The sequence below is a fragment of the Neoarius graeffei genome, chromosome 27, assembly GCF_027579695.1.
Source record: "Neoarius graeffei isolate fNeoGra1 chromosome 27, fNeoGra1.pri, whole genome shotgun sequence".
Lineage (NCBI taxonomy): Eukaryota > Metazoa > Chordata > Actinopteri > Siluriformes > Ariidae > Neoarius > Neoarius graeffei.
Genome location: NC_083595.1, coordinates 33,695,320 through 33,721,636, shown reverse-complemented (window position 1 = coordinate 33,721,636; position 26,317 = coordinate 33,695,320). Strand labels below are relative to the sequence as shown.

Here is a 26,317-nt window from a genome sequence, read left to right as displayed (position 1 = left end):
CTTTTTTTTAATTCACCTTGTTATTCCGAGATAACGACATAATTAATTCAGGATCTCGAGAAAACAACACAACTAATTCGAGATCTCGAGAAAACAAAACCGTTATTTCAAGATCTCGAGAAAACAAAACAATTATTCCGTGATCTCAAGTAAACAAAACAATTATTTCATGATCTCGAGTAAACAGCTGAGAAATGGTTCATTCAGGTACGCCAAGAGACTTGTGATATGCTGACTTTGGGGCTATTTCTCATTCTGTATAGACGCAACTTTGGTCATTAGAATGTCTGGAATAATCGATCACTTAATAAGGCAATATTTTGATCAGGGTTTGACACAGGGAGAGATTGCATTAAGTCTTTTAATAAGGGATAATTTCAAAATTAGTCCGCAGCACCTCTGCAGAAGACTGGCCCGGCTTCGTCTCTACCGACGGAGATACAGTGATCCAGCTGAGATCATGAAATAATTGTTTTGTTTTCTCGAGATCACTGAATAATTGTTTTGTTTTCTTGAGATCTCGGAATAACGGTTTTATTTTCTTGAGATCTCGAATTAGTTGTGTTGTTTTCTCGAGATCCTGAATTAATTATGTCGTTATCTCGGGATAACAAGGTGAATAAAAAAAGATTATATGAAGGGCCTCTCGCGGCTTCCGTACTTATGCAACCAGCTTATTGTACATTTTATGTTTGTCCCCCAAACAGATTTGTTTGTTTTTCAATTGAATTGTACAAGTTATAGGTCACATTAAAGTGGGAAAAGTTTTGAAATTATTTATCGTGGTCTCATTTTTTTTTACATCAGAAAAACCTATCATTTTAACGGGGTGTGTACACTTTTTATATCCACTGTATTATTATTATTATTATTATTATTATTATTATTATTTTCAATCAGTGTGTTCAGCATCTCAAAAACAGACTTGTGAACAAATCTACACTTAAGTTTGAAATGATTGATTCTGGACCCTGATATTTTTAGTATCTCTGTGATATACCAACAGCAAGCAATAAACGTATGGATTGTTTTGCCATGGAGACAGACGTCTGTGAAAGCTGCTATTAAAGTATGACTCACCCACAGCTAGTTTCCAAGAGACTGTCTCCAACCTGCAGAGAAGCCATTCCAAAGTCTGCTATTCTGATGTTGTTCTTTTCATCCAACAGCAGGTTCTCTGGCTTCAGGTCTCTGTGGCTGAACAAAAGACGCAAATGTTTTACATGAGAAATCAGAACACATGGAGATGCTGGATGACTTCAGGCAATTTCAGTTAACTGATTAGATCTAATACAGACTGTGATTAAATGCAGATTTAATTATAGATTACATTGAAGTGATGCCATTTTATTGCCTGTTTATTGTACTTTTCTAATATCAAATTAGTTACCAGATTAGTATGAATGAACAGGATGTCAAATCTTTATAATTGCAGTTTTTCTTATATTGTGGTGGTTTTTTTTTGGTTTTGTTTTGCTTTTTTGCACATTCACCGACATCAGACCTTAGTAATAAGGACAGGGGTTCCTAGGCAGGCACAGGACTTTAAATTTCTCACAGGGTCTTGATCAGTGTTTCTCAACCACTGGGCTGCGGCCCACTAAGCGCCATCTGGTGGGCTACAATTTTTTTTTCCAAGTTGAAGCTAATTTTTACTCGTAGTAGGGTACAATTGGGTGGCACAGTGGTGTAGTGGTTAGCACTGTTGCCTCACAGCAAGAAGGTTCTGGGTTCAAGCCCAGCAGCTGATGGGGGCCTTTCTGTGTGGAGTTTGCGTGGTCTGTTGCCCCTTTTCCACCAGGGCTGGTTCGGGGCCAGTGCTTAGTTTGGAACCGGGTTTTCTGTTTCCACTGACAAAGAACTGGCTCTGGGGCCAGAAAAACCGGTTCCAGGCTAGCACCAACTCTCTGCTGGGCCAGAGGAAAGAACCGCTTATGTCAGCGGAGTTGTTAAGACCAACAACAATAACAAGAGCGCAAAAGATCGCCATTTTTAAGCGACGAGAAGCAGCAGCTGTACAAACGCAAAGTCATCCATTATTATTATTGTTGTTGTTGCTGCTGCTGCTTCTTCCGCGTTATTTTCGCTTCGATATTCGTGCCAAGGTTTATGCAAATGTAGCGACGTAACTGACGTGTACCGCGACGTAATTGACGTATACAGCGACGTAATGACGTGGCTTCCCTTAGCACCGCGAGCTATGGAAAAGCAAACTGGTTCTCAGCTGGCTTGCAAGTTGAACGAGTTGTGAACCAGCACCAGCACTGGCCCCGAACCAGCCCTGGAACTGATTTGGTGGAAAAGGGGTATGTGTGGGTTTCCTCCGGGTGCTCTGGTTTCTCCCACAGTTCAAAGACATGCAGGTTAGACTAATTGGTGGCTCTAAATTGTCCATAGGTGTGAATAATTGAGAGGAGAAAACCTCTTTAATAATCCAGTAGAAGGCAACGGGAAACCACTACTGTAATGTTTGCTAGAGACTTTGATGGCTGAAGCCGTCAGAGTGGCCATGTCACTATAGTGATATGCCAAAACGGATGGATGGATGGTACAATTGCTGGGTTGCATCCGACATCACATCTGCCTCATTAAGCTACGGTCACACTACAGCTCATGATGCTTTGCGATGGGTTATCGATGAAAATGAGGCATTTTGGTGGCAATATACACATGAGCTAAAAGTTGTGGTCACACAGCAGATGAACACTTGACTGTCACGTCTTTGCGCGCTTGAACCTGGCACAGCTTGTGCGGCCACGCACGCTCACGGAGCAAGTTGTGTGCGCGCTTGGGATCCAGTCGTTATGGGAAACACCTGATACTGATTTGAGCACAATCAGCATGCACAGGAGGCTTTGAGAAGTATTATCATTATCACTGTCACGTTTATAACGCTGTTTAAATACTCTGCTTTATGATTCTGCTTTCTGTTTTGCTTTCGTTTCTGTAAATATGATGCCTGCTAATAAACACTCTTCCTGCACTTAGATCCATCTACCACCGTCTATCTTGTAGTGTCCTGATCCCCAGATCTTTAACCCGGACACATATAAAAGGTTGTACTCCTCCATGTGCTTCCAGGTTTTCATCTGTGTGTCCGTGTAGAACGATGTCTGCAGCACCAGGTAGTTTGAGATGTCAGGGAACTCAACGGATGGATAACTTTCCAACTCATAGGAAAAATCCTTCTTTATTAATGTCTAAGGATCTAATCCCATTGACCGGTTTCTATATCCACTTCTTTTGAGTGGACTTCTTGGTTTTAATAACTTGCTTGTTGGCTGTACACAAACATAGCAATAAGTTCTTGTGTTAATGGACCAGACTCCACTTTTGGATCATGAATCCCTTTGGACTGAGAATGCCCTGCATGCATGGTTTTATGTTGGCTCTGGCACATCCATACAGTTTTAAATACAATACCTACAATTAAAAATGGTTTGGTTTTATTGCATTTATTTAATTCCTGGGCTCCATCTGTAACAGGGAGTGATGTCGCATCCCATTAATACACTTTACAATAGATTATTAGATTCTAATAGAATAGATGAGCCAAAATAATTGGGGAGCATTTTTAATGGGCCCCGACTCGTTACAAGTACAAATAGGTGGGCCTCTAAGTAGAAAAGGTTGAGAACCTCTGGTCTAGACAATCATCTCATACACACAGCAATCCTTCTTAAAATCTCTAAATATCTTTTACAAATTTGGCTGTATACTAATTAAGGATGTAATGGTATGTTGTATAAGATCATTTCATTCAATAAAAGGCTTTCTGTTCATTCACCTTAAAACACCTTAAAAGGATAGTTCGGGATTTTTGACATGAATCTGTATGGCATCCCCATCAGTAGTGTCGTGCAAACACACTGACTTACCCCTGACAGCATCCTGTGAGTCCAGTTCTTGTCCAGTTTTGGTCCAGACGAAAGTAGTCCGGCAAGTTTGTTGGGGTCACGAAAGTAAAACGTTTTTCGTCTCAAAACAGTATGCGTTCAAAAGAGTGATATATTTGCATCACAAAACCGTTGCCAAATAAAAAGTCAGACCTCGAAATCGCTTGGCACTATTTTCTCTCCCTTCTTATCACTGCGCGCTGCCGCCAGGTGACAGCCACGGCTGTTTCATTCATTGTTTTAGTGATGGGAATTTCGGCTCTTTTTCGGGAGCCGGCTCTTTTGGCTCTTCTTACTATAAGGAGCCGGCTCTTTCGGCTCCCAAACGGCTCCTGAGATTTTATTTTTGATTTAATTGCTGCAATTAACTAGTTAATTAATTACATTATTATTTATATTTTATCAATAGGATGTTTTCCATTTTATTTTTTAGTTTTTGTAGCCATTGTAAAGCTTTGTAAAATATAGCAGTGTAACAATGTTCTAGCTATAGAAATAAAACTTACTTACCAATTAATAAATTATTTTCTCACAAACATAATACAAAACTGTGTTATATTACCAATATAAAATACACAGAAGACATCAACTGTTTATCCTTTATGGCTTTATTTCACACTCGACCTTGAACAAAATGCCACAAAATAAATTATGAAGTATAAATCAGGCCTAAGAAACTATGAAGCAAAGTTGGAAATTATTTTAACAAACACAGAACAATATGCAACAAAATATGTGGCACCTTGAGCGCATGGAAAAAGAGAAAAAAGTGCCGCACTCTGCTCCACCAGTAATGAGAAGCCGCTGGAACAGCAAATATGCTCCTGTTATAATGACTGTCTCGTTGTATACCGCAGATTAATCTGGCCATGCCGAGGCGGTTGCCGACCGAACCTGTCAATTTATGAGCGACAATTTATATCATGAGCTTTAGGAATTCACGGCAACAAAACAATGATCATGGTTGTCAAATAGACAATCATCCTTCAGCAGGCACCTAAGGACAAAAAACTGATTCGGTTCCCCAACTCGGCTCCCACCGAAGAGCCGGCTCCCGTCGTTCAATTCAAAGAGCCGGCTCTTTGAACCGGATCGTTCGCGACCGACACATCACTACATTGTTTACTGCTAGCAAAGTTAGCGACAACATGTCTGACTACGACGGTGAAATGTGTGCGGAGATTCAGCCACATCTTTGTTGCTACAGCCTGGATAGTCGCAAGTGCGCACCATTTTCACAAATATATTATTGTATAGGTTATAGAAGGTGATAAATTTGTCGCTGTTCTTGCTCTCAAATTAGCTTGTTAGCGCCGCTGATCTGAACTCCTAATCACTGCCAAACAATGGGAAAGGTGTTGATTCCTGCGCAGATGTCAACATGACAGCGCGCAGTGATACCGAGGGAGAGAAAATAGTGCCAAGCGATTTCGAGGTCTGACTTTTTATTTGGCAACGGTTTTGTGATGCAAATATATCACTCTTTTGAACACATACTGTTTTGAGACGAAAAACGTTTTACTTTCGTGACCCCAACAAACTTGCCGGACTACTTTCTTCTGGACCAAAACTGGACAAGAACTGGACTCACAGGATGCTGTCAGGGGTAAGTCAGTGTGTTTGCACAACACTATTGATGGGAATGCCATACAGATTCATGTCAAAAATCCCGAACTATCCCTTTAAAACGCGTGATGTAATGTGATGTGATGTGAAGTGAAATAAACATTTAAATGTAATTAGGTCCACACTCCATACTCTGAAAAGTATCTTCCTCTTTGTATTTAATCAGGAGATGCTAGAGGGATGATAAAACCACACACACACACGCGCACATTTCTCCTAAGCACACTATTTTCACAAGCCAATAATCTAGCATACTAGCATACTACTAGTACTAATACTAGTGGATCAGCTTGGAAAGAAGAAAAAAACAGCAATGATGAAGTAGAGCAGCAAGCAGGAACTGTGAGATTCCCCCAGGTCTTTAGTGTATGGGAGCACCTTGACTTCCGACTTCCTGGTAAGTTACGACTCTGACAGTCAGTGAGAGGTGAAACAGTAAAGTCTGTCAAATCTGCCAAATATGTCTACCATATACCAGGATTAATACTGCAAACATACGGCTAATACAGCAAACATAGCAAAATCCCTGCTGCTCTCAGGCAGCCTTTCCTTTCGAGTTAAAGAAATCATCATGGAGATTGGGAAGTTCATATTTGTGTAGAACACAAGATTCAAGCATGCATCTATAGTAACAGAGAACTATGTGACTCTGACATCACAACTAGCTAACAGAAGAATAAAGCTACAGTCACACTACAACTCACGATGCTTTGTGATGGGTTATCAATGAAAATGAGGCGTTTTGGTGATGATGCATGCCGATATACAGGCAAGCTAAAAGTTGTGGTCGCACAGCAGGTGAACACTTGACTGTTATGCCTTCACACACTCGAGTGGCCACACTCAGTCACAGGACCCAGTCATTATGGGAAACACCTGATGCTAATTTCAGCACGCGCATACAGTAAGGACGCTGTTTTCACAGAGACTTTGTGAAATATAATTTTCACTGTCACATTTGTTTCTAGCCATGTTTATGATGACCACGAGTTGGCCTAGCAGCTAGCATGTCCGCCTCTCGACCGGGAGATCGCGAGTTCTACTTGCAGTCGGGTCATACCAAAGACCATCGTAAAAATGGTACCAACTACCATCTGGCAAGGCATGCTGCAGTACAGATGTGAGTGGGGAAGTCAAACTCTCACGGTTACCAGAGAACTAGCCTCCCTAGCTGTATAGACCCCTTTCACATGACGTCACCGCGCCGCGAGATTTTGTTAGGCGCCATATTGGAAGACCAAGTACATGCACTCACAATATAAAACAAAGTACGAGTGAGAGTAAAGTGACACGATGGATGATAATTCGGGTTATGTGAGTACATTACCAGCTGCAGAAAGGGCACGGTATGTGGAGAAACTGGCTGTGATTGATGGGTTTGACCCATATGATAAGACTCGGGGCAAGGGAGAATGGAAACATAAGGAGGACCGGACACCAATTCTGCCATCTGTTTGCTACCCAGACATTGTAAACTATTTGTTGTTTACACCCAGTGCCTACACTCAGTGTTCGAACTATGCCGATATTTTCGGGGGGTCCCTTTTTTTCCCTTGGGGGTGTGTGTGTGTTTTCGCTTGTCTCAGAGTGCGGCTCTCCAAACACATGAGAAGCCTTGCGCTTGTCTCAGAGCGCGGCTCTCCAAACACATGAGAAGCCTATCTTACGCACATATCACGCGGACTCCACACCTCCACACACGCATCGCGTCTGAAGTCATAACTCATCAGGGGAAATCGTGTCCGCATTGACATGTTCAAAAAACAACCTCGCGTCAACAATGATACCACACGCAAGAAAAAAAAAACAGTCAGGCTACTCAACAACCAACCTGGCAGCAGCGAGCAAGCCCCAAACCATCCTAAATTATTATTATTATTAAATTGTAGAAGTCTGGGAGGCTTGCTCCTCATCCAGTTATCAACTTGGGGCCAATTTAGCATGTTTTAAATCTGAATTTCTTGCGTTTGCTTACCTCAAAGTGTCTGCAGATCATGCACAGACTTATCCATTATATCCACAGTTTTTTGCCAAGTCTCACACAGGTTTCTTTCAAGTCTACTGTTGGGCCAATAAATCATAAATAAAACAGCTCAGATTTGTTTGTTTAAGTCGTTTGCCACTCCACTTTATTCTCGTGGGTTCACATACCGCTGCCGTTATTTTCCCCAATCACGAGTTTGTTGGTCTTCCAAAATGGCGCAAGGTCTGTTTACTTCCGGTTTCGGGTGACGTCAGTGAAAGGGGTCTATAGGCGAGAGGCCCAGGGCTATTGAAACGGAGATTGGTGCCACACCCATATGCCTTAAAGAGTTGGTTAGTAGTGGGACAGGAGACTGCCTGGGAAGACCAGATTCTGGCGTGAGAGGGACTTTGACTTGACTTGATGTTTATGATGCTGCTTTCGGTTTCATTTCTTTTTGTTACTCTGACCTTGCCTCACGTTTTGTTTTTGTAAATATCATGCCTGCTAATAAACACTCTTCCTGCACTTAGATCTGTCTACTGCCGCATACCTGACAGAATACTTTTCAAAGTCTCTGTGAAAACAGAGTCCTTATATGCACATGCTGACTGCACTCAAATCAGCATAAGGCGTTTCCCATAATGACTGGGTCCCCAGCGCATGCACAATGTGCTCTGAAGGATCCCCGAATGTAAATGTACTTTTTAAGTCTTGGCACAGGTTAGGCTCTGCCGAGCCGCTGTGTTGATGAGGCTCCCGCGAGCATCAGGGACATGGATTCGAGGCAAATTCATCTCAAGAGGCTTGACGAAGGTTCCCCAAGCTTCAGGAAATATTTCCAAACCCATCTCAGAGTATCTGCTGCTTAGTTTACCGACGAAAACATTGCCATCAAATTTCAATGCATGCACTGAAATTTTTCATGACGTTTTTGGCCACTGATGAGGTGGAGAAATAATAAAAGACAACTTGCGAAGCCTGGAGAACATTTGCCATGTATTGCATGATTGGTGGCGATGTTACCAATTTTTCATTAGATTAGATTAGATAAAATTTTATTGATCCCTTTGGGTGGGTTCCCTCAGGGAAATTAACCAGCAAGTATTCGCAAACCCATTGTAAGCTGTAGTGTGACCAGGGCCTAAGAAAAGCCCATGCTTCAGATATGAGCACACTGCAACTAGAGGTGAAAAATGGCTAAACTTACTCAACTTACTCTAAAAAAAAGAATAAATACAACTATGACAAATCGATAAATTCTCAGACGGAGTACAGAAGCCTGGCAGCTCTTCACATCCAGGTGGGTAAAGGATCTCAGGGTGATCCGAGGAAGGCTAAGTCAATATCAGCAAACAAACTTTTGCTAATGTTCACAATACTTGCTGCGGAGTTAAATTTCCCAGGTGTCCCATAACATGGCTAACAAACACAGCTATGACTTAGCATGATAAGGATGGTTTCCTGCTGCTACTTGTTGAAGCTGTAGTCAAGTGTATTAAGGGCTTGATTATCAGTATAAACAAAAATTAATCATCTTAATGAAGAGCAGACAAAAATAACAGTGATGCAATCGATCCTCTATTCAGTTTTTTAAATGGCAGCAGTTATAGAATGTGACCGAGTATGGCATGAAATGGATGAATAAAGTATATTCAACAACAAGGTACAGAATTTGTTGCTTTTTATGAGCAGTAAAGGCTCTTTACTCTCAGTAAAGAGTTACTAAGATAAATTCTTGCTTATTATTCATATTTTTGAGAGAAGAAGACTTTTGTTGGCTGAGACCTTGAAGAATTACAACGAAATCAGTTCCTTGTATCATTTTTTCCTCCAACAATTTACCTGCCGGGCGACACGGTGGTGTAGTGGTTAGCGCTGTCGCCTCACAGCAAGAAGGTCCGGGTTCGAGCCCTGTGGCCAGCGAGGGCCTTTCTGCGCGGAGTTTGCATGTTCTCCCCGTGTCCGCATGGGTTTCCTCCGTGTGCTCCGGTTTCCCCCAAAGACATGCAGGTTAGGTTAACTGGTGACTCTAAATTGACCGTAGGTGTGAATGGTTGTCTATGTGTCAGCCCTGTGATGACCTGGCGACTTGTCCAGGGTGTACCCCGCCTTTCGCCCGTAGTCAGCTGGGATAGGCTCCAGCTTGCCTGCGACCCTGTAGAACAGGATAAAGTGGCTAGAGATAATGAGATGAATTTACCTGCCACTAACATGTTGCTATCGACCGCAGTCAAAAATCAGTAAGGGACACAACAACCTGGGTCTTATACACACACACACATCCAGCATTATTACATCACACCACATGTGGTAATTCTTCTTAATCAGTTTATATTTAAGGGTTTATTTATTTATATTATTTATTTTTTAACGCTACAAACCCTAAGCTATTTTCTGGGTAATTTCACCACTTTTACTTTTAAGCTATTATCTTGGCCATTATAAGGCCAATGCATGCTGTATGTCATGGTTGTTGTTGTTGTTGTTTTTTTTCCAGCCTAGGCTATCCAGATCTTTCTTTCATCATTTGATATGATAATACATGCACATTTTTATATTAGCTTTTATATGACTGAAAAAAAAAAAGAATGTGTCATATGAAAGTGCTATTGTTAGGGTTTGATTTGTCTGTACCGAAGAAGGTTGAATTGGCAAAGTATGATCTAGGAATGTAGACCTCTGCCACCTAAGAGATTCTGCCTCATGGATATCTGGGAGATTCTGCCTCACGGATCGATCCGGGAGCCAACAGTCACTGCCACAGACACAGCTGCTCAGAGATGTTTCTCAGTTTATTGTAGGACAAACATGGATATATATTCACATTCAAGAGTGTGTTGTAGCTCTGTGATTGGATGATGATGATTTAATTGATGAAGTTATCTATGCATAACGTAAATGGGTGATGAAGCATTACATCACTGGTTTAGACTACACTCTCGTATGAACAAAGAGAGACATTATGTACCATTACATCACCCGTCAGGATCATCGTCTTATGAAAAGAAGAAAGACATTACTGGTCAACATCACCTTCATTAAGCAGAGAGCAGAATGTGCGAGCGAAGATAAAGCTCAAGGATTGAACTCACCAAAACAAGTAGCAATCAGACCAGCCTGTTCCAGTTCAAGCATGCCAAACATATATTTCCATCAGTTATGTTTTTAGATGTATCTCACTATAAAATGGTGGATGTAGAGATATCTTTTCATAATTGTTTGGGGGAGATTGTCTGGAGTCTGGCGATATCAGAACCATGATGGTAGGATATTCTATGACTTGCAAAAACATGTGCATAGTGTTTCATGGCAATACGGTAAATGTCATTGTTTTATTTGCTGTGATTTTTAAAAACAGGTTACTCGACAAAGCTTTATCGCACAGAGAAATAACTAGAAGCATCGGAATGGGTTAGTTCTGCTGTTAATTTTGATATGTGGTATGCTGAGAAGCAATAGAGATTTTGTGACTTATTCAGCTGAGAAGCAGGAGTGTGAAAATGGGTGAAAGAATTAGTCAATATATTACTTTGCAGAAGTTTGATCTGTATTCATAATGTGATTACTTCAGCATGTACAAATACTCATCTCATCTCATTATCTCTAGCCGCTTTATCCTGTTCTACAGGGTCACAGGCAAGCTGGAGCCTATCCCAGCTGATTACGGGCGAAAGGCGGGGTACACCCTGGACAAGTCGCCAGGTCATCACAGGGCTGACACATAGACACAGACAACCATTCACACTCACATTCACACCTACGGTCAATTTAGAGTCACCAGTTAACCTAACCTGCATGTCTTTGGACTGTGGGGGAAACCGGAGCACCCGGAGGAAACCCACGCGGACACGGGGAGAACATGCAAACTCTGCACAGAAAGGCCCTCGCCGGCCACGGGGCTCGAACCCAGACCTTCTTGCTGTGAGGCTGTAATGTACAAATGTGACTAGCATCATTACAAAAATCCAGTTCTGGTCTTTCTTGTGATGTGTGTTCCATATCTACCTAATGATGAGTTCATGATGAGTAATTCAAACCAGAACGTCAAGGATGTAGTAGCTCATCTGGCCTGCCATCAAAACAACCATGATGACCAAAACATCAAACAGAACTGAAATGTGGCAATGTGAGAGAGGACCAATTTCCACGACAAATTGTTTACAACAGGAAAAGCAACAAAGGACTACATTTTGTTCCCTGAGGAAAGATCAACCCAAAACATCAGTCAGAACTGAATTCGCATGATAAATGAGAGAGGAGATACAATTCTAGTCAGAAGAGAATTTAAGTTGACATAATTACTAATTTGTTAGCAAAAAAATAGACAATACAATGACCAAGTTTTGTGCAGAAGGTCTAGTTCTTTCAAATAAAACAATCAGAACTGAAGTCCATTGAGAACTGAGGGAGGGAGGAGACACGATTTCACTGAAAATAAACAAAGTTGTAAACAAATCGTTTACAACAGGAAACTCAACAAACAAATGACCAAGTTTTGTTCCCAGAGGGAAGATCTACCCAAAACACCGATCAGAACTGGAATTGGGTGAGAACTGCGAGAGGAGATAAAATTCTAATGAGAGGCCTGGAAAAATTTGTTAATTTGGCCTAATTACTAACTCGTTAGCAAAACATTTGGCAAAACAACAACCAAGTTTTGTGTGGAGTGATGAGTTCTTTTAAACAAAACAATTGGAACAGAAATCCATGCAGAACTGACGGAGGAGATACGATTTAACTGAATTGTGGATGACGGACACCACGCCATGACCGGCCTTATGGACAGATGAGCTAACTAGAGTAATGTATATGGAGTTGAATGCAGAGCTGTATGCAGATTGTAACCATGGTTAAACTGGATGTAAATTCAAAATTATTTTTTCTTACCAAGACCTTATTGCATAGACAAGCAGCCAGCATTGTTGGAAAGGTCAAGTCATACCATCTCATGCAATATGTAATCCATCTCACTGCAGTGAAGACTTTGTGAGCAATTCAACCGAGAATGAATTTGGATGCAATCTGTGTCCGTTGGGTTCTAAGGGTTAAATCAGCAACCAAAACAGCAAATGGGCCACGTTTCTGATGATTGGCTTTGATTCCTTGTTTTAGCATCGTATTTTATCTTCTCAGGATAAACTTACAGACCTGCATTGGTCTTTGAAGTCTTTTCACCTTGACTAGGTAGGAGCTTCAGGTACAAAACACTATGGAGTACATCCAAGAAGCCTTTGTTTGCCACATGTACACTCAAGCACAGACTTAAGCACACGGTGAAGTTTAACCTCTCCATTTAACCCATCTGAAGCAGTGAACACACTCATGCACACACACATACGCACATACCCAGAGCAGCAGGCAGCTATGCTACAGCACCTGGGGAGCAGTTGGGGGGGTTAGGCACCCTTGCTCAAGGGCACTTCAGACTAACCTCAGGCCATGGCTGCCCCATGTCTTTGAACTACCTCATATAACCTAACCATGTCTTTGCACCCGTAGGAAACCCACACAGACACGGGGAGAACATGCAAACTCCACACAGAAAGGCCCCCGTCGGCCGCTGTGCTCGAACCCAGAACCTTCTTGCTGCGAGGCAACAGTGTTGACCACTACACCACCGTGCCGCCCAAGAGCAAAATCCAAGATCAAAAAGAAACTTTTCGAAATATGCCATTTTAAAAACATCACCAATCGCCAATTAATGTGGTTACACTAATGGTAATCATCTTCAATGTTTAACTTTTTTGTAATTAACTGTCTTACAAAACAAGCCACAAATAATCATCAGCTCAGGAAAACCAGTGTGTCCACCAGACCACATCTATAAACAATCATTCTTCAACATTTTTCTCTAAACTTTCAGGTCCTCAGGATGGTAATGACTCTCTGTTGCTTTGGGCTGCTTAAAAGTCTCACTGCAAAGTCCACTGGTTTGAATTCACCTGCCGGGTTCCAAATTACTTAATCAAGTGACAGGAGCGTGATCAGACAAAGTTTTGCATTCTCTCTGAGGCAGCTGAGGATTTAACTCAGCTGGATGCTGGCCATTCCATTTTCACTTGACTATTAGGTTTGTCCAAAGAGGAACACAAAGTCTGTCTCTCTGCATAGCCTGCTATGAGACTGGCAGGTAGGAAATGGTCTACAGGTCTCACACAATCGCATCCATGAAAAACAACCAACAGTGGAGTGGGAATGATGGGAACTGACTGGAATGCAACACAGACCAAGGGATTACAAGACATTGCAACTGCTATCAGGAATTAAACCAGAACCACAATGTACTGTTTTTCACAAAATGATCCAGAGTTCCTCTGTTTGTCGAAGCCAGAACATAGAGTACGTGTACATAATCAGCTGTTAGGAAAGTCATTGAAGTTCTCACTCAATAGCAGCATGTGTCAAACACACGAGAAGAAAGAATCAATAAAAAAGTTGTTCAGGAAAATCAGGATCGAAAATTTGGTCCTTCAGACTGAGGCACGCTAGAGTGGCATCTGCTGCAAGCACATCTGTCAAAAATTTGTCTATAAGAGGTTGGGGGTTTACTCTAAAGGTTGTGCTGGTGGATTTGTTGGTGTGATTACCAAAGTGTTTCACTTTCCCATTGGCAACACTTCCACCTTTGTGGGTTTCTAGGGCGTCCACTTGACCTACCCTTCCCCTCACATTAACTTTTCCTCCCTCTAGTTCTCTATGGCTACCCTTTGAGGAAAGAGCTGAAGAAGATGGATGGTCATTATCCTCCCCTGACCAACACTAACACTCAGAACCAATGAAGGCATCCTTGAGGAGAGGACATGCTTTCTGTCAGCAAGGCGGCTGTTACGCCCTGGGTCTCTATCATAAACTCTGTCTGTCAAAAAGAGCAATTTCAAGCATGCAATCAAAGGAATCAAATGTGGGTTTTGTGTGTGTGTGTATGTGTGTGTATACATATATATATATATATATATATATATATATATATATATATATATATATATATATATACAGACATTACATGGTGGCACAAAGATATGAACTTCATATCTTTGTGCCACCATGTAATGTTCTTTATATTATATAGACACATCCACAAAAAACAAACATACAAAAAAAACCCCGCAAGTTAATCAAAAGAATTTTAATTCTGAACCGGTTTGCCATTTTGACAACACCCATCAAGTCAGCAGGAAGACATTTGACATGACGTCATCGGAGTGAAATATCAGGAATTATTATACATACAGAATGCTTTTTCCATGGAATAAAACCATGTATTCTATTCCCTTCTAGTGGGTTTACTGATGGCATGCAATATTGTTTCTCTTTCCCAGCGGACAAAGAAATGATTCTACGCATGCGTAGCAGAAAAGTTTTGTCATTAAATCTTCGCATGAGCTCTGACGTGTGACGTTGTGTTGTCTTGACAATGTGCAATATTGTAACAATATTGCACGCTCATTCTCCATTGGGTAGAGTGACATAATACATGTAGGATAAGCGATATGAAAACAATATTGCATGCCATCAGTAAACCCACTAGAAGGGAATAGAATACATGTTTTTATTCCATGGAAAAAGCATTCTGTATGTATAATAATTCCTGATATTTCAGTCCGATGACGTCATGTCAAATGTTTTCCTGCTGACTTGATGGGTGACCAACACTAACACTCAGAACCAATAAAGGCATCCTTGAGGAGAGGACATGCTTTCTGTCAGCAAGGCGGCTGTTATGCCCTGGGCCTCTATCATAAACTCTGTCTGTCAAAAAGAGCAATTTCAAGCCTGCAATCAAAGGAATCAAATGTGGGTTTTGTGTGTGTGTATGTATGTGTGTGTATATATATATGTGACATTACATGGTGGCACAAAGATATGAACTTCATATCTTTGTGCCACCATGTAATGTTCTTTATATTATATAGACACATCCACAAAAAACAAACATACAAAAAAAAACCCGCAAGTTAATCAAAAGAATTTTAATTCTGAACCGGTTTGCCATTTTGACAACACCCATCAAGTCAGCAGGAAAACATTTGACATGACGTCATCGGAGTGAAATATCAGGAATTATTATACATACAGAATGCTTTTTCCATGGAATAAAAACATGTATTCTATTCCCTTCTAGTGGGTTTACTGATGGCATGCAATATTGTTTTCATATCGCTTATCCTACATGTATTATGTCACTCTACCCAATGGAGAATGAGCGTGCAATATTGTTACAATATTGCACGTTGTCAAGACAACACAACGTCACATGTCAGAGCTCATGCGAAGATTCAATGGCAAAACTTTTCTGCTATGCATGCGTAGAAACATTTCTTTGTCCGCTGGGAAAGAGAAAGGACAAGGCGAATCCAGTGTTACTGCTAAGATTAAGCACTAAATAAATAAACTGAAAACTGAAACTAAAGACACGCTGAACACCCGAAAGGCTACCAAAACTTCATTATATATTCTTCACGCATATTTACAAGAGAAAAACATATCAGCGGACATTGAAAAACTGGAAAAGAGACATGTCAGAGAAGTAAAATTTTCGTGCTCGCAAACGACTATGACAATTTGTAAACAAACATGGTCGTGAGGTTTGCTCTGTTAAAAACAGAATATTTTGAGAGAATTTTGGCTGCCAGGTCGCTCCGTTGTGTGTAGTTGTTGATGCTGATTTTAAAAGTACCTCAGTAAATTACATAGGGAAATTAATACTTAAGTCCGAGTGAAAAATACTATGGCAAGTGTGCATGGAAGAAGAGTCTGCAGACAGAAATCTTAGTTTCTCAGTTGTTAGCCTGTGCTACTTGCTCTCAATAGCACTAGACTGACTGATTTATTAGCATTCACTAACACGACTGATGAATGCTACACCGGCTACAAGGTGACTGCACTGCCACGCTGACAGCGCCAACTCGCGGGTAACCTAGCGCTGGCCTTCAAGAATGCTGATATGAAGAGAGTGTGTATGTATAATAATAATATTGGCCTGCTTTTTTTCATGGCATATCAGATATATTCTATTCAGCTAGCATGATATCGAACTCATCTTCGACTCATTCAGTATCATGCTAGCTGAACGGAATATATCTGATATACCACTCAATGCCAGCCAATATTATTTAAATATATGTCATTCAGATCCGTGATGTATTTTGACGCTAAACCGCTTGTTTGTTTCCTGCCTCACATACCCCTTTTCCACCAAATCAGTTCCAGGACTGGTTCGGAGCCAGTGCTGGTGCTGGTTCACAACTCGTTCAACTTGTGAGCCAGCTGAGAACCAGCTTGCTTTTCCATCGCTCGCGGTGCTAAGAGAAGACACGTCATTACGTCGCTGTATACGTCAGTTACGTCGTTATATACGTCATTATGTCGCTGTATACGTCAGTTACGTCGCTACGTTTGCATAAACTTGGCACGAATATCGAAGCAAAAACAACGCGGAAGAAGCAGCAGCAACAACAACAATAATAATAATGGATGACTTCGCGTTTGTACAGCTGCTGCTTCTCGTCGCTTAAAAATGGCGATCTTTCGCGGTCTTGTTATTGTTGTCGGTCTTAACAACTCCACCCCCCCGCTGACGTAAGCGGTTCTTTCCTCTGGCCCAGCAGAGAGTTGGTGCTAGCCTGGAACCGGTTTTTCTGGCCCCAGAGCCAGTTCTTTGTCAGTGGAAACAGAAAACCCGGTTCCAAACTAAGCACTGGCCCCGAACCAGCCCTGGAACTACTTTGGTGGAAAAGGGGCAACAGTGGACTACTTTTGATTTAGATAAAAGTATCAGCTAGTGAGAAACTGGAGGCAATCCTAACTTTTGGTGAAGCAGGGTACACATAGACAAACAACCATACACCTTTGGACAATTTCAAGTAACTACTTGACCTAATCAGCATGTCTTTGGACTGTGGGAGGAAACCAGAGCACCCAGAGGAAACCCACACAGGTACAACATGCAAACTCCACTCAGAAAGGCCCCAGTTGGCTACAAGGTTCAGACCCAGAACTTTCGCGGTCTTGTTATTGTTGTCGGTCTTAACAACTCCACCCCCCCGCTGACGTAAGCGGTTCTTTCCTCTGGCCCAGCGGAGAGTTGGTGCTAGCCTGGAACCGGTTTTTCTGGCCCCAGAGCCAGTTCTTTGTCAGTGGAAACAGAAAACCCGGTTCCAAACTAAGCACTGGCCCCAAACCAGCCCTGGAACTACTTTGGTGGAAAAGGGGCAACAGTGGACTACTTTTGATTTAGATAAAAGTATCAGCTAGTGAGAAACTGGAGGCAATCCTAACTTTGGGTGAAGCAGGGTACACATAGACAAACAACCATACACCTTTGGACAATTTCAAGTAACTACTTGACCTAATCAGCATGTCTTTGGACTGTGGGAGGAAACCAGAGCACCCAGAGGAAACCCACACAGGTACAACATGCAAACTCCACTCAGAAAGGCCCCAGTTGGCTACAAGGTTCAGACCCAGAACCTTTTTGGCGTGAGGCGACAGCGCTAACCACAGCACCATCATGCCACCTAATCAAGCTAGTTAATTTAGCTAAACAAAAATCATAGCTTTGATAGATTTGGCTCGTACTAAATAAGTAGCTGTGGACATAGAAATGCAAATCTAGACTCAGATACTAAATTCATCTTGGACACTACATTGGTTTGCTTTTTTAATGCACCAATGTAGTGAAATCCCAGCCATGTCTATTTGTAGTGCAGCTAGCTATCAATTAACTAGCAGGTGATCACAGATCCTGACATTTTTATTACTGACATAGTTCTAGGTCACTTTGGTAGTTGTTTAAAAACCCATCAGATACATTAAATAATTTTTACAAATTACATCATTTATTTGTAATGATTTAAAATGACATATTTAGGGTGTATTTTATATATTTAGGGATACATATTTGCTTGGCTTTCATATTCTTTCATGTATCTGACAGTTCTCACATGCAGACCACATGCATGCTTTTACAGGTTGAACTGTGCTTATACACTTGAAATGGAAAATCTATGCAGGACATACAACACTGATGCAATGAATGTAGGACGCACGATATTAAAAGCCGACAGCTAACCAGGCTGTATATGTGTAGTGTTGTGAGAAAACTCATCAAATGTCTCTGTGGCTGAATTATGGAAAACATCAACAAAAAGAAGACAAACAATCATGCTTTGGACAAAAAGAGTTTTTTTTTTCTTCGAAAAACATACTTGACTAATATGCATATCTGGAGAGAATCCTGGACGAAAGAATAAGAGATATAGTGGAATGCCAAATCAGAGAAGAACAATTTGGTTTTAGAAAAGGTTGAGGTACAGTCAATGCTCTGTTTGTGGCCAGGCAAATCATAGAAAGCAAACTAGAATATGGCAAAGATAGCTTCTGGGCTTTTTTGGACCTGGAGAAAGCCTATGACAAGGTCAACAGAGAGATGATAGCCCCAGTCCTGAGACACTACAGTGTCCCAGAAGAGTTGGTGCAGACAGTTTTAGCTCACTACAGAACATCAGAGACCAAAAATAAGAACCTGTTTTGGCTTGACAAACCCTTTCAAAGTGAAGGTGGGCCTACATCAAGGATCAGCACTAAGTCCCCTCTTATTTATCATAATTATGGATTACATCAGTCATAGCATCCCAACCGAGCGAGCGGTTAAAATCATATATGCAGAAGCTATTGCCTTGAGAGCCAACAGCAAAGAAGAACTCCAGGAAATGGTCTCCATCTGGTATTCAAACTAACAGCACATGGGATGAATATGAGCAAAGCCAAAACGGAAGTAATGAAAGTATCAAACAACCCTCAACCCCAGCCCCAGTGCACCATCAGGGTAGAAGAGCACCAACTTGCTGAGACCACTGTCTTTAAGTATCTCGGTGGTTGGATCTAGAGCAACCAAGAACTGGAACATGAAATCTAAGCATGGACTCAAAACACAGGAAATGCATGGAGGAGAGTTGAGGGAGTGGTTTATGACAAAAGGATGACCAAGAGACTGAAAAGTAGAGTGTACAAAACAGTAGTGAGACCAATCCTACTCTATGGAGCAGTAGAAGGAGTGAAGCCAGTGAAGAAGAACCAACTCGGCAGACTAGAGGTGGCGGAGATGAGGTGCCTCACAGCTATAGAGCTATTACTAGGAAAGATAAACTAAGAAATGAGACCATCAGAGAGAGAACGAAAGTTAGACAGTTGAGAGAGAAGATACAAGAGAGCAGACTTAGGTAGTATGGACACATAAAGAGGAACGATCCATCAGAAATAATTAGATGGGTAGCGGAAAGAATGGAGATAGAGAAGAGACCCAGAGGACGCCCAAAGTAATTGGGGGGAAGCTCAACAAAGAGGATGCTCAGCAGATTGACCTGACTCAGATGAGTGATGGACAAAAATGGAGCGTGGCTATACGGAAACCTGACCCCCCCCCCAAGGGGATTATATGGGATGATGAAGATGCATACTGGCATCTCGACTTTAAGAACACATAAATATACAATATGCACCCAAATGACCTTGGGGACATTTACCCATGAAATTTAGGCTATTTTCTAATCCTGTGAGCAAAGAGTGATTTTCTCACACATCGAATGTTACGATTTGAGTACAGAGGTGGACAGTAACGAAGTACATTTACTTGAGTACTGTACTTAAGTACACTTTTGGAGTATCTGTACTTTACTTGAGTATTGGTTTTTTTGGAAGCTTATGACTTTAACTTCACTACATTTGAAAGGCAAATATCGTACTTTTCACTCCACTACATTTCTATCAAGGTCCTCGTTACTTGTTACTATGAAGCAGCTTTCAAAGTGGATGTTTTTTTTTTCTTTTCTAAAACGTGATTGGTTTTTTCGCAGGTGACACAGAGACAGCCGATCAGTAATCACTAGGGTCACGTCACGTCCACAGACTGTATAAAATCAAGTTCAATTATTTCTCCGCACCATTATTTAACATGATCAGTTGATGGCAGAATGACAGAAGGCGGTTCTTCTGGCGAATGCACGCACCCATGGCTTTACCTAGAACCTATGTTTCAGGTTTCTGAAAGGATTAAAGATTCATTTCGTTTCAAATATTTGCTTTGTTTATCTAAAACGAACCACATCACGGCCTACAAAAACTCGCCGTCCAACCTGCGGAAGCATATTGAGGTATATAAACGTTTTATTCCAAGAGAAAGCTTGCAATGACGTTGTCTGTGCTTTTAGAGCTAGCGATAATGTTGCAATAGCTATGCAGTCTGGTTAGTCGAATGACTTTCTATGGATTTGCCCGCCAAGTTGCCGTAGCCTTGTCCGCAGCTAACGTTTACACATAGCTAGTTAACTTGGACACTGTTAGTTAGCATGTAAAAACGGAGTTACGCTAACATGAATAACATTAGTTTATCTGAAGTCCTTTCAGAAATATGTTTTAGCACAATCCTGCCAAATAAACAGAATGTAGAAATCTTTCTTTTCTAGTAGCATTAGCTACCCACTATGATTTCGAGCTTGAAAAGAGCATGTCAGGTGGCGTTTCACTGACTAGCTAGCTTAACGTTAAACCATCATGATGGCACAGCAAGCGTTCATTTTGTGAATTCACATTTCTGTCTTTGGTAACGGCATTAGGTTTTGTAAGCGTTGTGGCAATAATACAACGATGCATTGACAGAAAATGTACTTTTAATACTTAAGTATTTTTTAAAAGCAAATACTTCAGTACTTTAGCTTAAGTAAAAATTTGACTGGACAACTTTCATTTGTATCAGAGTAACATTTGACCAGTGGGATCTGTACTTTGACTTAAATAATGAAGTTGGGTACTTTGTCCACCTCTGTCTGAGTACAATGTTGGATAGCTAATGGACACAAGCTTTATTATCCCCCACCACGAAGTGCACAGGAGGATATAGGAATGGAGTCTGTCCTTCCATCCGTCTTTCCATCCGTCCTTCTGTCCATCTGTTTCAATCTGGACAAGTTTTCTCAGAAACTACATAAGCTACATCAATGAAACTTTGCATGCTTATATTACTGGTCATTATTTAAGTTGAGTTCAAAAATCATTCATGAGAAATTATTATTTTCAGAGTTATGGCCCTTGATTTATGTTACTGGACTTTGTACAAGTGGACTCAATCTGGACAAGTTTTCTCAGAAACTACATAAGCTACATCAATGAGACTTTGCATGCTCACACAACTGAAAAAAGCTGGGTTGTGTTTTATGAAGGTGTCCTAGCACTTACGGCATCATAAGTCAGTATTAAAGCAATGGGCTTATAAGGTCGTACGTAAGTGTTAAGGGGTCTTCATAAGATGCTCTTGGCGGGGGATAGTGATGACCACGTCTTCTTGTTAGTCCTGTTTGTAATCAGATGCTGGGTGTCAAAATTTCCGCGATACCCCTGCACTGTGACATCATCATGATCAAAACTGAGAAGTGTGCTTACACATTCTGTTTACAAAATGGTTAAAGGACATGATGAAAAGAACAATAAACAAGAAGTTTAGTCATCAGAGTAGAAGAAGCCGAATTAATCAGTGATTATTTCCCCACTGACGTAATATGAAGAAAGATCAGCCGAGTGAAGAGACGACTATGAGGCAGGTGTTTAAATGCCCTGAGTGCCTTTTACCTCGGGCGATGAGACAGAGATAGACTGGTACCAAAATTCAAAAAAGTGCTTATTTAAGGAGTTAAAGGCATTTTTGAGACAAAGTCGGCAAACAGTCTTATTTTGTCAATTTGGGTGTGCCGAATTCAAATCTGCAATATGCCGAGCTCTATCTGACCTCTGTTGACCTCTAGAGGTCATTGAACTTTGGGCCTGTAAACGTCTCAGCTGAACCCAGTTTCTCAGCTTTCTAAGGAATGAAATGTACTAAAATGATTAATGAAGTTAGCAAATGGCCTTGTTTGTTAAATGTTTGGGTGCTGAATTCATTTTTCATTTGTAAAACGACATATGACCTCTGATAACCTCAAGGTCATTAAACTTGGCCTATTGAGGTATTTCACTCACGTGACCAAGTCATGTGAGGCTGCCATTTTGGACAGCACGGCTCGAATCAGTTTGAATGCGAGGAAGGCGACAAACGAAAAACATAAAAGAAAAAGGAGCGAGATGCAGAAAACACCTTCACTATCCAGCGACGTAGGGCATTTACAGGGCGAGCAGAGGGAGAGGTATTTGCAAAAATTGAGGTTAGCAGGCTTAGAGAACGACGTTTACCTGCTTCCACCAGGACTGTTCACTGACAGCTAAGATTTGTTCACATTTTCATTTACTTTCGGTCCTCAGGATAAACAAAATGTTATTAAATGTCATTGAAATAACTTCTTAGTCTGTTGAGACATGGCCCGTTATAAGTTTTTCCTTTACTGTATTTACTAGTTTACTGAGCGCGCTCCGGGGCTGGCCGGGGCTAGCTAGCGCTCCGGGGCTGGCCGGGGCTAGCTAGCGCTCCGGGGCTGGCCGGCGCTAGCTAGCGCTCCGGGGCTGGCGGGGCTGGCTGGCGCTAGCTAGCGCTCCGGGGCTGGCCGGCGCTAGCTAGCGCTCCGGGGCTGGCCGGCTCAGTAAACTAGTAAATACAGTAAAGGAAAAACTTGAGACTGAAAGGTTTTAACAGTCATCCAAATGACTGAACGTAAACGTTGCTACAGCAACATACTAGGTACTATGATGTTGACATTAGCTAGCTTGCCGTCCAAAATGGCGGACACCGGGGCGTCACGTGACCCTGTGACGTCAGGTGAAATACCTCAATAGGCCTATGCATTTAATGGCATTTTTAAACTGACTTTACTCCCTCAAAAAGAATATGAACAGACAAAAAACAAATACAAAGGAACAAATACAACATTAAATGCCAGTCCATGTACATGTGACTTACTTTTCACAATGAGAATGCCTAGGCGATCACCTTACATAACATTGCATTACATTTAGCGGTTATTGTTTATACAAAGCTACTGAAAAAAGGACAGATTCAGCAGTATACAAAATGTGGGGGCATACAGGGTATACAGGTTAATCAGGGTTAGTATATATGAGAGTTTTTTTCTTTGTTTTTTGTAAAGGCTTTACCCCATTTAAAACAAAAAACAAACAACAAAGAAAAAAACTCTCATATATACTAACCCTGATTAACCTGTATACCCCGTATGCCCCCACATTTTGTATGCTGCTGAATCTGTCCTTTTTTCAGTAGCTTTGTATAAACAATAACTGCTAAATGTAATGCAATGTTATGTAAGGTGATCGCCGAGGCATTCTCATTGTGAAAAGTAAGTCACATGTACATGGACTGGCATTTAATGTTGTATTTGTTCCTTTCTATTTGTTTTTGGTCTGTTCATATTCTTTTTGGGGGAGTAAAGTCAGTTTAAAAATGCCGTTAAATGCATAGGCCTATAGGCCAAGTTTAATGACCTTGAGGTTATCAGAGGTCATATGTCGTTTTACAAATGAAAAATGAATTCAGCACCCAAACATTTAACAAACAAGGCCATTTGCTAACTTCATTAATCATTTTAGTACATTTCATTCCTTAGAAAGCTGAGAAACTGGGTTCAGCTGAGACGTTTACAGACCCAAAGTTCAATGACCTCTAGAGGTCAACAGTTTGTGACTTTATTAATCTAGTTCTTGTTGTTTCAATTCCTAAACTGTGATTGACAAAAAGTCACAGCATTTCCCCAGGCAGAGTCAGCTAGATTATGACTGTACGTTTTAACTCTCTCTCTCTCTCTCTCTCTCTCTCTTTTTGCATCTGGCAATACCTGACAGCAGCCAAGAATTATAGAGGAACTAAACCTGACAGGTTTGCTTCCTATCAGTTTGACAGGCTGCACTGCAGCTGCCTCGTCCGTACTGCTAGTGCTCAAACTGGGCCTGAAAAAAGTCATAATTTAGCACTTGGCTGCAATAATATTGGACAGCTAACAACACAGCACATTAGCAAGAGTTTTCAGGCTCGGAAGGAAAGAAAAGAATTTGGGAGAGACAAGCCCAGAGAGACAAAGCATCCCCGCAGTGCTATTTATTCAATCATTTCCATCACATATCCAGAGAGGCCTCCAACCCATCCATCAGAAAAAAGAGGAGCTTGTAGATTGGAGTTTTCATTAGGCTCGGGCGAATGGTAAACAGATGCAAATATTGTGCTAATGGCTATGCTTTCAATGCATTAGCATAGTAATGCATGAAGAGGGTACAGCTACAAATACGCATTCAGTACGTAGGTCATTCTATTAAAATATTAATGGAATTAAAAATAGCTTTTATAGGTTTTCTATTGATTCACACTGCATGTGAATGGATCCAAAAGAACAGTTCTATTAAAGACTATTTTAATTTAAAGCAAGACGGCCTTTCGATTTCATAAAATCGGTGAAATTTGGTCATTGTGATATATGTTTATTTTGGCAATATCTCAAAAAAACAGGCCATTCTGTGTCTGGGAAGTTATTTAATTTGACAGGATTCCTGAGCAAATAATGTGCATGAAATCGCTCGCTTCGTGCAGTCAAGCAGGCAGAGGAAGTCCGTGTGCTACGCATGCGCAGGTTTACCTTTGACCGTGCGCTGACAGTTCCATCATTCTGTCGCTAAACGAACAGCTGATCACACCGAGGTGCTCGCTGACTGCCGATATTTATTAGTTTGGTCCTGCGTTTTGTTTCCTTTGCAACATCACGTCTTTTCTTCTCCCTTTCCGTTCCTGTAGTCGGCCTTTCACGTTTCATTCGCACACTCACGTTCACATTGTTCTCTCCTGTTTCAAATTTGTATCCCACAATGCCTTGCGTGAACAGGCAAAGCCCACCATGTGATGCATGACGTAGTATCTTGAATCGGGTCATGTTGAAGCAGGAAAAATAGAACAGAATTTTGTGCCACATGGCCCTAAATTCATTAATTGTTCTATTAAAAAATAAATAAATAAATAAATAAATAAATAAAATAATAAAATTGTAAGTCTATGATTCGAATTCAGTAGCTTTCAGTCCACTAAAAAAATAATTGGGTGTCAGGGAAAATTCTTTATATGACCTACACTCGGCGGCACGGTGGTGTAGTGGTTAGCGCTGTCGCCTCACAGCAAGAAGGTCCGGGTTCGAGCCCCGTGGCCGGCGAGGGCCTTTCTGTGCGGAGTTTGCATGTTCTCCCCGTGTCCGCGTGGGTTTCCTCCGGGTGCTCCGGTTTCCCCCACAGTCCAAAGACATGCAGGTTAGGTTAACTGGTGACTCTAAATTGAGCGTAGGTGTGAATGTGAAAATGTGTGAATGGTTGTCTGTGTCTATGTGTCAGCCCTGTGATGACCTGGTGACTTGTCCAGGGTGTACCCCGCCTTTCGCCCGTAGTCAGCTGGGATAGGCTCCAGCTTGCCTGCGACCCTGTAGAACAGGATAAAGCGGCTAGAGATAATGAGATGAGATGAGATGACCTACACTTGAAAAATCTGAAAGGCAGTATAGCTTTAAGTACTAACTTTGAAAGTTTGAAATTGTACAGCCTCACTTTAGGTTTATGAATGTGCTCCTGAATGTGACGGCTAAAGCTGTGAATTGTGCAATGACATCTAAATAGATAACGTGATAAAACATTTGTAACTCTGTGTTGCAGGGCTCAATTTCTCTCTGATTATTTCCTCCTGTTGTACAGCTAATTGAAGCCCTCCGGGCTCTAAGCTCTGCGGAGCGAGAGCAGATGGAGCGAATTTCAACACGCTCTTCCCTCTTTATCTTTGAGTTGAGGATAGAAGATGAGCTTGAGGACACAGTCGGTGATGAAAACTACTTTCATGCGTCATACCAAAGGGGGTCTATCAGTCTCCGAC

At 41.4% G+C, this 26,317-nt stretch overlaps 1 protein-coding gene across 1 annotated transcript in view; it reads right to left on the bottom strand.

The window, feature by feature from the left end:
* The window catches only part of brsk2b (BR serine/threonine kinase 2b), a 421,778-nt gene that overhangs the window by 115,070 nt on the left and 280,391 nt on the right, over window positions 1-26,317 (bottom strand). Inside the window, exon 5 of the mRNA XM_060911874.1 lies at window positions 1,081-1,197. Coding sequence (XP_060767857.1) covers window positions 1,081-1,197 — 117 coding nt within the window. The remainder of the gene's footprint in view (window positions 1-1,080; window positions 1,198-26,317) is intronic.